The sequence below is a fragment of the Mustela erminea genome, chromosome 11, assembly GCF_009829155.1.
Source record: "Mustela erminea isolate mMusErm1 chromosome 11, mMusErm1.Pri, whole genome shotgun sequence".
NCBI classification, from domain to species: Eukaryota; Metazoa; Chordata; class Mammalia; order Carnivora; family Mustelidae; genus Mustela; species Mustela erminea.
Window position 1 is genome coordinate 14261397 of NC_045624.1, and position 15032 is coordinate 14276428.

Genomic DNA, 15032 nt, shown 5'->3' on the forward strand with positions numbered 1-15032 from the left:
GACTCCCCGCAACCCCCACGCCCCAGTAGCCGATGCTGCTGCTGACCATTTCCTCAGTCCTCAGCCCCCAGACAGGCTTCCCAACGCACAGGGGAGGTGGTAGGCTTCCTGCCACCCCCACGGGGCCCCACCACCCCCATGCTGAGTCGCTGTCACCTCTCTATTCTACATCAGGTTCCTCACTGCTTTCCCACTAAAGACAAAAGACAAAATCACAAAAATGTCCATATTCTACTAAGATATCTGGAAAGCAGGCAGAAAGTTCAACAAAACCAAGCTGACAGTTTTGTCTGAAAACCCAGCAGTAAAAGGACTGAGCAGAGCAGGACCTGGTTTCCCTCTGAGCTATTTTCTGAAAGTGGGCCAGGACCCAAATTCACCTGCTCGCGGCTCGCGGGCAACCAGCCCGGGGCACTGAGAGGAGGCTGGGGAAGCCTGGGCCGCACTAGGGTGAGCTTTGGGGCTCCAGGTGTGTGTGTGTATGTTGGGGTGGTGGCACTTGGAGCCTCTACAGGCCCAGGGGAAATGTTGGACCCCCATTTCCTCCCCAGGCAGATCAAGGAAGATCAGAGGCCCTAGGACCTACACACGCTCTTATCCTACCCCCCCGCCCATGAACACCATCTTTTCTGCACGGCTAATCCTCCTGCTCACTTCACCCTCCTTCTCCCCTGAGGCAGAATAAACCATCCCTCAAGTGTGTTCTAGAACATTCTGGTGCTTCCCAAGCTGTTGCCTCTGCTCCCTGTGTGCTCCTTGGGGGATAAAGCTGTTGCTCCCCACGCGTGGCGTGGTTTCTGGCACGTGGTAGGTGTGATGTGAATAAATTTGTCATCTTGAGTTGCACAGTGATGAAGGACCCAGACGGAGCACATCCCCGAGCCTCTAAGAATAACTCGGCAGCCCCGCCACATTAAGTGGTCCTGAGGCCACAGAATGGGTTTTGGTCCTCGGCTCCTACACGTCATCACCTGCCATGCTAGATCGGGTGCATCTCAGTGGTGGCTCCCCGCAGACAGGCCCCCAGAGATGTGTGCCTCTGCCCCCACCCCCCCAACCCATGACCCTGGAACAAAGGGCAGCCGATTCCTCTGGATGCCAGTCTTCTCTTTATTCTGCCAGTGACCAACATGACAGCACCACAGACACAGCAGGAGCCTGCCTGAGAACCCCGGGCCAGGCAGAGAGGGAGGACAGAGGGGGCCGGGGAAGCCCGCCTGCCGGCCTCCCCAGATCCCCGGGGAGAAGTGACGGTGCAGACAGAAACGCGGTCTGCGTCAGCGCCCACCCTTCCTCCAAGCACCAGGGCCGCGTGGGGGAGACATGTTCCAGCGTGGGGCCAGGGAGGGACTTGGGGTGACCAAGAGTGGACTCTGAACTTGAGAAGGGACTGTGTGCATGCCTGTGCAGGCGTGTATACGTGTGCGTGTGTGTGTCTTGGGAATGCCTACACTACTGAGCACGTGGGATTTAACAGCTGAGCCGCAGGACCTGCCTGGGGCCAAAGAGATGAGGAGCCAGGGCTGTGGGACCTGCACCAGGGGCCGGGGGTGGAGGGCACCCTCCACTGCTTCGCTGTGGAAACGAGCTGGGGCCAGGCCGGTCTCGGAGCCCAGCTGGAGGCCCGCCTCTGGCCTGACCCCGCTCACGTGTAGGCCGTCTTGCTGCACACCCAGGGCCGGGTCATCAGACACTCGGTTGACACCAGCCTGGTGGGCTCCACGAAGACACACTCTCCCAGGCCCGAGATGGGGAATCTGCGGCCAGAAGACAAGAGAGCAGGCGCTTACAACCTGGCACACGTAGCCCGTCTTTGGGTGGCCCTGGAGGCCCTGCGACCTGTCCCTCCCTCTGGATCCACCTTCTAATACCTTTAGCCCCTACAGAACTTTCTAATGTGTCCCCCCATTGTCTGCCTGCTGTGTGCACCACGGCTCCAGCCATCCTGAGCATGCCCACAGACGTCTCCTGAACACGCCCTGCGCTTTCCCATCCTGCTTCCGCAGCCTTCCAGCCCTCACTCGTCCCATGAGTCAGAATCTGGGTCAGGACCACCCTCTGCCCAGCCTCCCTCCCCACAGCAGCTGCCTGCACCGTGGGACATGGAGGCCTGTGTCCGTCTGTCCCTGCCTGTCCCCCAGGCGGTCAGCACCCACACAGTGGGCTCCATGCCCCCTCATCTGGGCTCCCCTACAGCACCCAGCGTCCAGCACAGGAAGAGCCCAGCAGAGACGAGCCAAATGAAGCTATCTCATAGGAGCGGACCTGACTCACCCTGGTGTTGGCTGACGTCGTCATCAGTAGATGTGGGGGATGGGGGTTCTTTCTACCTAAAATCATTTCCTTTTGAATTTCAAGATTTCATCTCAACCTTAGTCACCCTGACCTGACATCCCTGCCAGGGCTGGAGCCGGGGTCTCACAAGAGGACACCAGAATGACCTCAAGAGGGGGTGCCAGGCAGGACCACCACAGTGCCAGAGCAACACGCCTAAAGGTCCTCTGGTTGGCAGATGGTGAGCACACTGGGGACCCCAGCCTCCAGGGCTCTCCCAGGTTCAGGGAGCAGGAAGCTTCCAGAAGAAGAGAGAGAGAGGCAGAAAGTGCAAGACTTCTCAGCAGCTCTAAGGATAGATCTGGGATGAAGGAGAAAAGGAAAAGGAAAAAAAGGAAGAAACAATGAGGACGAAGAGGGGGTGCACAACGAAGGGCACAGGAGCCAGAAGGGAAGACGCTGACAGATTGCTCGTCACCTGAAGGCTAAGCCCTAAGCCCGCCTTGGATGGGAAAGTGGCTGATCACCAGCTCCCAGCCATGGTGGAGGGCTGGGGGTCTTGGGTGCCTCCCACTTCTCCTGCCTTGGGGTCCCTCCTGCATCATCATCCTCAGGTGAGCCGCTGTACCCCGCCCCTCAGCTCCTCAGGGCCTATGCTTCCAGCCTTAGGGGCTGGACTAGAAACTGAGGTTCTTGTTCCCCTGTATGCCCCCCACCGTGCTCCCCTAAGCCTGGACTGCTCCCCCCATACACACAGTCACCACCCCCACCACGCACGTCCCCTGCCACCAGCACTCCACAAATCAGTCCCTGTCATCACACACCTGCCACCCCACCACACTCTCAAGTCCACACCCCTTGGGCCACACAAGCAACCCCACCACTGCTCACACCGCCAGCATCCTCAGGTGCTGTTTTCTCTAAGGGAGTGCTCACGGTACCCCGGCGTCAGAGCCCCTTTCTTCCATAGGACTAATGTTTGGGCAACACCGGCTGCCCAGAATAGAGGCTCCATCCCAACCCTCCCCAGCAGGCAGCTGTGGTCATGGGGCTAAGTTCTGGCCAACGCCAAGGGACATCTGGGTCTTGTCTTCTCTCTCCTCTGAGCCACACGGAGCCACACAGACGAGCCGCTCCCCAGACGGGGAGCCACAAGATGGAAAGAGCCATACAGTGGAGCCGCCAAACCAGGCTGGACATTAGCGGAGAGGGAGAGAAGTAAAGCCGTCTTCATTATCATTCTCTCGGTCACACGCTGCTGACCCTGGAGGTTAGAGCTCTAGCTAGCACAAACCCACTGGTTCTCCCTCATGAGGCTGTGTCCGGGGGGCCAGGCTTCCCCTAGCCTAAGATCAGCAGCCAGAAGATGAAGCCTCAGCTCACGTGTCCGGGTCAAACGGGTCGCCGTTGACCCAGTGGAATTCATCCCCGACTCTGCGCAGGCCAATCCAGGGCTCCCTCCGTGTGAACTTGAACATAAATTCCTGTATCAAGGAAAGAGGGAAACCCGAGTCATCTGTGGTTTCCTAACTGTTCATACATCCCTGGACTAACCTCAGCTGAGAAGACTGGCTCCCGGGATATAAAGACCCTGAAAGGGGGATCCCTCACTGCGTCCTGCAAATAAGGAGCTGGGGTCACCGAGCGCCCAGCACTCACGCTGACCCCTCTCCCAGCAGTTGCGAGCGTGCCCACTGGACCAGGAAGCCTTGGACAAGGTTTGTCTTCCTAGCTCTGTGGTCCAGCCAACCAGTCAGTGTTCCTGATTGGCAGGAAGCCTGGGATTGCCCACTTAATGGATTATTTGGGACAGATTGCAACGTTCATTTGGCTTCTCAGCCTTCTCTGCAGCAGGGAGATACTACTACACTGTGTATCAGAGACAAGCAGAAGTGACTTTGCGATTACCTGCCACTTTGAATTTCCATACCACTGCTACCCTCAAAATCCAAAACAGATCAACAGACTCATTCATTGTGTTTCTTGCGCTTTCCTACTGAGAAAACTGTTTTGGGTGTTCAGCGGGAGCTCACGCCCTGATTTGGACGCTTAGAAGGTGCCAGTGTGTTCCTCATTCACAAGGGCATTTATAATTGGTGATGCTCACACTTTAGGATACTGAGCTGGGCTCAGCAAGCCAGCCTTGGATTGAAATCGTTGGCCTTCACCATGGCGGTGGAAACAGGAGCCCCTTGGAGACGTGCTCGGACCCCACGGAGCTCACCAGCACACCCCATGCTGCGCATGCTCTGGAAACATGTCGCAAGGGACGCCACACCCTAGGAGTGGGGTTGTCCCCAGAGGTCACCCCCGGCCCAGCGCTCACCAGCTCCTTCTGGCTCTGAATCACAGCCAGCGCAGCCTCGTGGGTGTGGCAGTACTGCCTGCCTGTGTTCCAGTCCCTCGGCTCCTCAGAAAAGAAGTAGCACTTCCTTCCGTAGAGTAGCCAGTCCTCCGGGCAGGGTGCCTCACACTTGATACAGCCCTTGGAAGCTGCAGGGGAGACGGGGGTGAGGGGATGGACTCATATCTGACAGCATGCCTGGCTCCCGCCTCAGGAATCCCACTCGGTGACCCAATGCTCCCTCCACCTGCCAAACGCTGGTGCCCTCCGGGGGTGCCTCGGGCAGCCGTCTCCCCAGGCGAGCCCCTCTCACGGTGCCCGGCAGGGGAGAAGGTTGGTGACCCAATAAACAGGGAAACTGAGGAGATTGGCAGGGGCGTGACCGCCAAGGGGAAGTGCCAGCAGTTTCAGCCCTGGGTCAAGAGCTCCTCTCTCTCCCCAGACTCCCTGGGGTATGTAAGCCCAGAAACACAGATTTAGGAAGGACCTGGAGGCCACGTGTACACGCTCTCCACAGTGGGAACCCTCGGCAGGCTCCAAGGGTCTGATCTCATTGGCCACACCCTCATTAGCTAACAGTTCAACCTGGTCCACTACTGCGCTGATGTCAAGTTCTTTCTCAGGTCTGAGTCCCACCTGCCTCTCTGGGACCCAGCCATACAGACCTAGGATCGGCCTCTGAGTGACCCAGAGCAAGCCCGGCCCACCTTCACCAGCCTCCCCTCGTCCAGGCTTAAACAGACACCCTCTCTTCCACAGTTTCTTGCAGGGGACACTGTCCACACTCTTCTCCATCCTGCCTGGCTCACTGCGATGTGTCCACATCGGCCAAATGCTGCCTCCAGAACAGACTGGAACATGCCAGTTGTGGCCCCAGGCCCAGCAACAGTGACGGCCACACTCCTTCCAGTGGCTGCCGGCTTGCCAGTCTGCAGACCGCTTCCAGGAAAGGAATCGGCGGGTACGTGCAGACGTGCACTTCCCTGGGCGGGCGGAACACACCCTTCGATTGTTTTCATGGGATCTGTTTCCAAGCCAGCTCTCCCCTGTGTCCAGAACAGGTATCAGTCACCTTTTGAATCTGTCCGAAGGTCTTATTTTTATTTCTTCCACCTTTATCTCATTCACGTTGGCTCATTTGCGTTTTGAAAGATAGATTATAGTCTTGATTTTTTTCCCACCTCTCATATTAAGCACCCTTCATCTGTCACCCTGAGCATCCTTGTATCACCTACAAAATACATCAGTGTCTTTTTGTTTCCATACAAGTGTTTGATTACAGTGCAGACAGGGACAGAGCCAAGAACTGGCCCGTGGTACCCCAGCCCTGAGAGACCTACAGCCACACCGACACCAGTTGAATAATCGACAGTCCAGCCTGTCTGCTCAGTGAGCCGCGAGACCACTGGGAGTCTTGTCCATGGCGTGGGTACATTTCAGCTGCTTTATGAAAATCACAATACACTCTCTCTTCGCATTGCTCTGACCTCCCCAACCTAGCGTGAGGACAAAAGGAAACCCATTTAATTTGTCGTGATTATTCTACATGAATCCAAGCTGGCACCGGTGGTCACCATATTCTTTTCGAAACACTTATAGATCCTCTGATTAATGTGCATGCCCGAAGGGGAGGATTTGGTGGGAGCTAAAGCTGTCACTGGACTTCTCTCCCCTTCCACGGCGCCCGCCTCTGGGTGCTTCTCAAAGATTAAAGACAGAGGTACTGAAACCACTTTGCAAACCCTTCGGAATGCACCACACACTTGGACTTGAATCCATAAAAAGCAGCCCAATCTCCCAGTCCTAGAGCCTTGCCTGTCCTTGAAGGGTTCCGTTTCTTTTACTCCTTTCTCCCTTACGGTCCCCCCGTGGGGAGCCCCCTACCCGTGACACCTCCTTACTGGGCAGGGGAGGTGGTGTCCCATTCATCCTTTCTTTTTTTGTTTTCTATCCTCTGCATTTAGGGGGCCTAACACACAGCAGGGCTCCGCGAATGTTCGTTAAATGAATGACCGTGATCTTTACCGGCATTGTCCCCAAACCGTCTCCTCCAAGAAGCAGTGCCTGTCTCACTCACCTCAAGTTGGCTCTGCGTCCTCGCAGCGCGTACAGAATGGTACTGAAGCCACCAGCCACGCCCCCACATGACTTAGTAAAGGGGACACAGAGAGTTGTCATGTGAATATATCATCTTTCGCTAAACTATCACCTAGAAACAGCACAATGTTTTCTAGGCTTTGGGCCCCGCGGAATATGTGGTATGTCTGGAACCTTTCTTTACCAAGGGAGACCCGAGTTTGCCGGGGTGGGTGCTCTCAGCCCGCACATGCTCACCCAAGATGCTCATCACCACCAGGATGGCGAACAGAAGGACCGCGATGGCCCCCAGCAGGAGACGTGTGGTGGTGTCTGAGGAGAGAAAGAAGCGGTTCAGTGTCCGGTCACCCACCCCACCACCACGCCCCACTGCCAAGCCCCAGGTCCTGATACCGCGGGAATCTGCCACTGGCTGAAGCCAGGCCGCCATTCTGGGGGGCAGGTCAGAATCTATGACCCCGGAGCCTAAAACCCTTCCCCTGAGCCTCTGCACTAGCTGCCTTCTGGGCCTAAGAGCTTTCCAGTTCTTGCCTCCTGCTGCTTCTCCACCTGCTCCCGGTTTCACGTTGAAATGACCCGGCCCGTCCTCACAGCCCAAGGGGCTGGGTCCTTGCCCCCAGAGCTCTTCTCCTCCACTGCTACCCCTGGAATCCCACCCCACCCCCGCCTTCCATCCTCTTCACAAAACCTCCCCCGATCCCTTGCCGTCCCCCTTTTTAATTTTTATATGTTTCTTTGTTATCACTGAAAATTTTTATTTTCTTTTTAATGGAAGAACCCTTTTAGATTTTAGACATTGGCTCTATTTAAGTTTCTCTCTTTTTTTAAAAGATTTTATTTGCTTGAAAGAGAGAGACCAAGTGAGAGAGAGAGAAACAGACAGAGCACAAGCAGAGGGGAGGGGCAGAGGGAGAAGCAGGCTCCTTGCTGAGCCTGGAGCCCCACACAGGCCTCGACCACAGGATCCTGAGATCATGACCTGAGCAGAAGGCAGACGCTTAATGGACTGAGCCACCCAGGTGCCCCTATTTAGGTTTTTCTTATTGTCATAAAATAGACATAACTTAAAAGTTGCCATTTTAATGATTTTAAAGATTTTATTTATTTATTTGACAGACAGAGATCACAAGTAGGCAGAGAGGCAGGCGGCGGGGAGGGGAGATTCAGGCTCCCTGCTGAGCAGAGAGCCCGATGTGGGGCTCGATCCCAGGAGCCTGGGATCATGACCTGAGCCGAAGGCAGAGGCTTTAACCCACTGAGCCACCCAGCCACCCCTTTATAAACCATTTTTAAGTGCACAATTAGTGGCATTAATTCCATTCATGATGTTGTGCGACTATCCCCACTGTCTCTTTGCTAAACTTTCTCACCACCCACCCAAACAGAAACTCAGTACTGATTAAGCTTTCACTCCTGGTTCCCATCTCCCCCAGCCCCTGGTTACCTCTAATCTACTTTCTGTCTCTGTGAATTTGCCTATTCTGGAGATTTCATATGAGTGGAATCATACAATATTTGTCCTTTTGTGTCTGACTTATTTCCCTTAATGTTTCCAAGATTCATCCATGTTGTACCGTGTGTCAGAATGACATTCCTTTTTATGGCTGAGTAATATTCCATTGTATGAATATACGCATATGTATATATGCATATATGTGTATTTACTGTTGTTGTTTATCCATTCATCTGCTGATTGACACACAGGACATGAACGTCCACTCCATAACAATGTTCTTGAAGCAGCGGCCCCCAGAACCTTCTACTGCGACGGTCTGATTTTGCCTTAGCTCGCCACCACCTTAGAATCTCCCTTTGCCAGCAGCCTCAGCATCCTGCTTCTAATGACGCCATACTGGAGCTCCTGGGTGGTGCAGTCAGTTGTGCGTCTGACTTGGTTTGGGCTCAGGTCCTGACCTCCGCGCGGTAAGACACAGCCCCACCTCGGGCTCCACACTCGTGCTCAGCACAGTCTGCCTGGGACTCTCTCTGCCCCACTGCCCCTAAAGTAAATAAATAAATCTCTTCCAAAAATGATGCCATATTTTCTCTTATCTCTTTGAGGATATTACTGATGGTTTTTTGGAGGGGGAGGAGAGAAGAGGTGGGCAGAAAGCTTATTTCTCCCTGCGTAGTCTCTTTTTCCCTCTAAATTGTTTTGTTTTGTTTTTTTCTCATCATTTGTTTTGGGCTCTAGTTTCCATGTCGTCGAGGTTCCTCAGATGTCTGGAGATGCTTGGTGATTTGCTCCTGGTTAAGGCAGGAGGAAAGAGTCCATTGGAGCCTCCGAGACTGGGGAGGGGCTTATCGGCTTTGGGGTCTCAGTAGAGTGACCAGGCTGGGCTGGTCTTCAAGGTGCTGTGAGTGCTAACCTTCTGGGGTTTTTCTTCTCGGGTGGGCCAGAGTTCCTGGAGAAGACTCTTCTGTTTCCCTCCTGAAGAGTGTGGGCTTAACCAAGAGAGGCTGAGAGGTCATCCTAAGCTTCATTATGTAAATGTCGCCTTAATTTTTTGTCCCCAAATGTCCTGTCCTCTAGAGACCCTCTCTCAAGTTTAGCTCCAGGCTCCTACCAGGACTGGGAAGAGACCCTGGCAACTGGACCCTTTCTAAAATGTTCAACCAGCCCTCCTGTTCCAGACCTCTCTTCACTCACTGCCATGATGACTGGGGCCCCCCATCTCCATACTTCGGGGGCCCCTGCATGTGACTCAGGTTGCTCCTTGGCTTTCTGAGCCTTCTCAGGTCAGTGGAAGCAGTTGCTACTCCTCCTTGATGCCTAACTCAAGGCTATTGTCTTCTCTCTTCTTGTTGTCCTTAGAGCCTTTTAAAAATCTCTTTACTGTCGTATCAGCGGGCTTCCGGAAGGAAAGAGGAAAAATGTGCTGGGAATCTGCATGTGCTTCTCCAACACCACCAGAACCCAGGAGCTCTTCATTCTTTCCTGGGGACAACTGCTCTGGACACAGCACCGGGGACAGAAAAAGGACACTCGAGGGAGTCCCGACTCGTTGCTCACTGCTGCCCTCGCAGAAGATGGCTGTGGGGACGGACAATCCAAAACAAGGTCGTATTCGTTTCCTAGGGTTGTGGTAACAAACCCCACAAACTAGATGACTTACAACACTGGAAATTTCTTGTCTCCCACTTCTGGAGGCCACAAGTCCCCAGTCAAGGCGCCATCAGGGCCGCAGTCCCTCCAAAGACGAAGGAAGTCCTTGCTCACTTCTTCCCGGCTTCTGAGGGTTTGCTGGTGACCTTCCTCATCCCAGTTTGCAGTCCCCTTATTCCAGGCTCCGCCTTCTTCATCCCACAACCTCCCTGGGTGTCTCTGTCTTTCTGACTGTCATCTTATAAGGACACTAGTCCTATGAGATTAGGAGCATACCCACTCCAACATGAGCCTGTCTTCACTGGTCACAGCTGCAGTGACCATATTCGCAAATAAGGTCCCATTCTCAGGAGCTGGTGGTTCAGCTTCTTCAACACAGTTCTTTGGGAGAGCAGGGGGAGATACTGCTCAAGCTAGAAGATGTGTCTAACTCAATTATCATTCCTTCTAGGCAATGGTCCACAAGAGTCGGACTTGGAGGACGCAGTAGCTTGTGTTTATAAAGGTAGGCGATGTAAGCGTCATGTCAGCAGGGCCCGCTGAGAATCTGGCTCCCAACCCAGACAGATGACCCCTCACCCTCACATCCAGGGCCCAGAAGAGACTCACCGCTGACCTCTCTCAGTTATCAGAGCCACAGTCTGGTGAGCATAGTCGTGACTCTTTGAAACTATCAAATGTAGAGTTGGGTAATTTTTAAATTTTTAAAAGACTTTGCTAAATGCATGTGTGTGGTTTTGATCAGGAAGTTGTGGGTTGATGCCTAATCAAGAAACTTTCAACATTAAAAATTCAGAATCGGTGAGCCCTGGAAAATCTATAGCCTGGCGATATGCAGAATCACTCTGTCCCCTGCCATACCCCCCGCCTCCAGGCCACTCTTCTCCATCCCACCCCCGATACCAGAAATATCCCCATCTCCAGTCACCCCAGTCTTTCTAGAACCCAGGCCGAAGCGCTGGGTCATCTTTCCCAGCCCCTCCCCCTCGGCTGGGGGGCAGGTGGAAGGAAAAGTGAACAGCCACCAGGAGAGAAGTCTTGATCAGGAGAACTTCTGTTTGTTTTTCTATTTATAGAGCTAATTGTTCACCTAAGAAAAGTCATGGAGTCCTGAGCTCTAATCCCGGTTTAAATTGAAGAAGTTCTCCATTTCACTTAACCCATGAGGAAGGAAAAAATGTCCAGGCTGGAGATGGCAGGGGAGCACAGGCAGGAGAGCTACACGTGTTCCAAACACACTTCAGTTTTGTCCAACGAGCCTCACGAAGCCCAGAATCCTTGGTCCACGCGGGATGAAACAAGAACTCTCAGGGCAGGGGGCCTTTGTGGCAGACACACCTTAGCAACCAACCTGTGTCCTTGGGCAAGACACTTGGCCCCTCCGAGTCTGTTTCCTCACCTGCAGAACACTCACCAGCCCCAGCAGGGTATGTGTGAGGATTAAATGGGACAGTATCGTGAAAGCCCCCAGCCCGGGCTCCGGCACGCAACACATGCTTCTGCGATGTCAGCTGCTTGGAAATAAAGGAGCTCAGGGCCCCTTAATGTTTAGCTTGGTCAAGTCCAAAAATCTCCCACTTGTCTCAAGACAGGTACTTGGCTAAGCAAGGGCGACACAGCCGTTCGTTCCCAGACCCGCAGACCCGTCACCCCAGCCCGGGTGTTTCTCAGTGTCAGCCGACCGGGCTCATTACACGGACTTCAGACTGGAGTGGGGAAGCCGACTCAAGGTAGGTAGACCAGAAGTCCAAGTGTTTCACCTGAGCTCCCTCATCACAGGCGCAGAGAGCTGGCGAGAGGGGTCACCTGCACAGCCTACCCCTCTGTGCGGCCCTGAGAGGCAGAAATCATTCACGAGTTTGGTACATAAGGAAACTGAGGCTCAAATGAGTTTGAAAAGCTGCCAGCCCATGGTGGCGGACGGTGGGTTTACCCAGCCCCAGACTTTGTGTTCTTTGTGCCTCACCAACCTGCCTCGGTCCGAGTCCTGTGATTTCTGTCCACAGGGTGACACCCTGGAGAGACCAGTCCCGGTCCCCGAGCTCCCCTCTTCTGGCAGGAGGTGGAAGGGCCAAGGGAACACCCAGCAGACCCTCAGAGCACCAGTGGAGGAGAACACCCTGGACTCAGACCCCAGATGCTAAAACTACTGTAGAAAAAGCCCATGGCTGGGGGGCGCTGGGGTGTGGCATGCCGGGTGGCTCAGTCAGTTGAGCTACCAACTCTTGATCCCAGCTCAGGTCTTGATCTCAGGGTGGTGAGTTCAAGCCCCATGTTGGGCTCTGAGCTGGGCACGGACCCTACTTAAAAAAAAAAAAAAAAGTAAATAAACGTCCATAAGCTTCAGATGCTGAGCCCTCGAGGACCACAGGCATCAAGGGTGGGCAGCTGCTGGGAGCCCATGGGGAGAACCAGAGGTGGCAGGAGACACAGAGCCAGACCTGGTAAAGAGCCGCACCGGGACAGGCAAGACAAGGCTGGAAGGCTGGACACAAGTAGGCACGAAGCACGGAGCAGCTAGGTTCTGCTGGGGTGGAGGAGCCTGTCACTGGGCCATTTTCCTGCCTTCTTCAGCCTAACTGCAGGTGGTTGGCCCAGCGCCGGCGAGGAGCAGGAAGCAGAATGGGTCAAAGTCGGGGCAGGAGGTAAAATAGGAACCAGCAAGCCAGAGAGGCATTGAAAGAGGCCACATCCCCCCTGAAGTAGTCCTAACCGTCAGGGGGCTGGCGTTAGGTTAGGGCAGACCCTGCAGGAGCGCTCAGGAGTGAATGAAGACATACCAGCAAAAGGTGTGAGCAACTTCAAGAAAGAACTTGGGCGGGAGGGAAGCAGGGAAGCGGGGATCACAGGCAGATCCAACAATGCCCGCCAGAGAGAGGGGTTTGTCCACCTTTATTCAGCTCAACTCTTCCCAGCCTGCAACGGCTCTTCTACTCCGTGATCCAACATCTCTGCTTCCTTTGTCCGGGATCACCATCCCGGCGTGGGACTGCCCCTCCCTCCAGAGTCAGCGCAGAGTTTGTCCACACCCTTGGCCCTCTAGCCTCTGGGTGGAAAGCTGGCATTCCTGTGCCCACCTCTCCCTCCGCGACAAGGCACCTGCGCTGGCAAGTAATGGCTAGGCCTCGCCCACCTCTCCCACCTCGACCACCCCCACCCCCAGCCACCACCCCACCTTCCTCACCAACCTGGCCACTCTTCCAAGGGCAAACCCACTGGCTCACTCTAGGCTTAAAACCTCTCAACACCACCTGCCGAACAAAGTCCAAACTCTTTGGCAAAGCCTGGGTGGCCATCCGCAGTCTGGGCCCTCCAGATGCATCTCCAGATGCATCTCCTCGCACCCCTCCCCCCATCCTAGTACTCCAGAGTTCGGTTTGACACAAGGGACAGGCTAGTCCCAGCCCCCTGGTCCCTGAACGTGTCAGTCCTTGAGCCTGGCGCACCCTGTCTTCTCTCCACACCTAAGACATCACCTACTCCAGGAAGCCTTCCTGTTCTAAGACTCTGTCCCTGTGGGTTGGGTGACGCCGGCTCTGGGCTTCCCTGATTAATACTGCCCAGATCCTCAGCCTTTGGACTGGGGCTGTCAGGAGGACCCAGAAGGCCAGCACTCTCCCAGGCCAGCTGCAGCATCTCCCACACCACACACCACCAGGGGCCACAAAGTTCTCCAGAAGAACTCATGAACTTGAAATCTATTTTCCACTTGGTTACTGCTCCCTGTACTAGTGTACTGTACTAGTAACTGTACTGTACTAGTGACCCCCTAGCCAGGGGCCACTCCCTGAGCCCATCTGTCTGGAAGGGGTATGTGGCACTCATGACCTTGCAAGGAAGAGCCTAAGGCATGTTCTCGACATCTCCCCTCCCTATGTGTCCCCATCACCACCAGCACCCTCCCCCCACCCAACTTCCCACGGGGCATGGCATCATCTCTGGGCTTAGAGCTTTTGTCACTTTGCCCAAACCTTTCCACTACTACAGATTTCAGCCGCCCTCTCAACATGCCCATCAGATGAGAGCCGCTCAGTAGCTGACACCCCGTCTTAGTTCTGGAGGAGACTGGGGCTCAGAGCATGAAACCTGCTCCCAAGGTCAAAGATAAGTTAGCTGTCTAGGTAGGGTCAAGGTTGTAACCATAGGTGGTCCCTAGCTACATCCCCCACTCCCTCCACCATGTGGCATCGGAGGGCCCTGAAGTCAATTCCCCGGGCGCTCCGCCCTCCCCTCCGGGAGCTTGGCCAAGGTGACTCTGACCCGCCTCCCAGGTCCCCAGGTACCCTGGTCCCGAGGCCAAGGGGCCGGGGGTGGGCGCGGGGGGTGATGGAGGGTCGCTCGGCTCTTACCCTCCAAGGCCGCCTTCCAGCTGGTGCTGCCCTCATAACCCGACCCGGATCGTCTCAGCAGCCCCTCGGGACCTCGGCCCTCCACCTCCGCAGGCGAGCGCGGCCTGGGCGCGGCGGGGGCGGGCGCGGGCCGGGCGGCTGGGGGCGGCGGCGGCCGGGTCCGCGCGGGGGGCTCCCGGGACGGCTCCATGCCCCGCGCTCCGCCGCGCCGCGCCCGCGCTCCTGCGCCGGGGTGCGGGGCCCAGCCCGACGCGCACTCGGCGCTCCGCGCGCCCTGCGGGCCCCCCAGGCCGGCCTCGGGTGGACGAGGGCCGCGGCTCGCGCAGGCCGGGGCTGAGCCCGGTTCCCCGCGCCGGACGCCCTGTGTCCGGTCGCTGTCGCCTCCGCCGGCTGTGCGCGCCGCGCCTGCCCTCGCCGAGCCGCAGCTTCCGCGCAGAGCCGGGCCACGGGGAGGAGCGGGTGGAGGCGTGCGGTAGCGGGGGTGGCGGGGTGGCGCGGGGAGGGAGGGAGGGGTGCGGGTGGGGGACGGGGAGGGAGGAGGCGCCGAGGAGCAGGGACAGCCCCACAGCCACGGCCCCGCCGGCCACCCGCGCCCTCGGCGGGATGCCAGATGCTGCAGAGACAGGAGCGCGGATCCTGGAGCCCGGAGACCTGTCCTCTAAGCCGGCTGCCCCTCCCAGCCTCCGGCCTGTCCTCTGTAAAATGGAAACAAAGTTGACAGGGATGGTGCAGCGAGACTTCAGGAAAATGAGGGGCTTTCCTCTGGCGTCCTGGAGCTGGAGCTGGAGCAGAGGGGTAGGGCTGTCACTTGGCCCAGACCCTTGATCCAGGAGACAAAGGAGAGAGCAAAGGTCTGATGGGG

The 15032-nt window shown here is 56.0% G+C and overlaps 1 protein-coding gene and 1 long non-coding RNA gene across 2 annotated transcripts; one reads left to right on the plus strand and one right to left on the minus strand.

Moving 5' to 3' along the window:
* Positions 1-1069: 1069 nt before the first annotated feature.
* Positions 1070-14798, minus strand: CLEC2L (C-type lectin domain family 2 member L). Its single transcript, XM_032305517.1, has 5 exons — positions 14171-14798; positions 6953-7027; positions 4601-4767; positions 3658-3758; positions 1070-1757 (listed from the first exon to the last, which is right to left on the minus strand). Exons 1-5 carry the CDS (start codon positions 14358-14360, stop codon positions 1646-1648), a joined length of 645 nt encoding a protein of 214 aa, XP_032161408.1. The 5' UTR covers positions 14361-14798; the 3' UTR covers positions 1070-1645.
* On the plus strand, positions 8798-11366 carry LOC116569339. Its single transcript, XR_004276984.1, has 2 exons — positions 8798-10326; positions 10898-11366. It is a non-coding gene; the product is annotated as an uncharacterized LOC116569339 (long non-coding RNA).
* Positions 14799-15032: the final 234 nt, after the last annotated feature.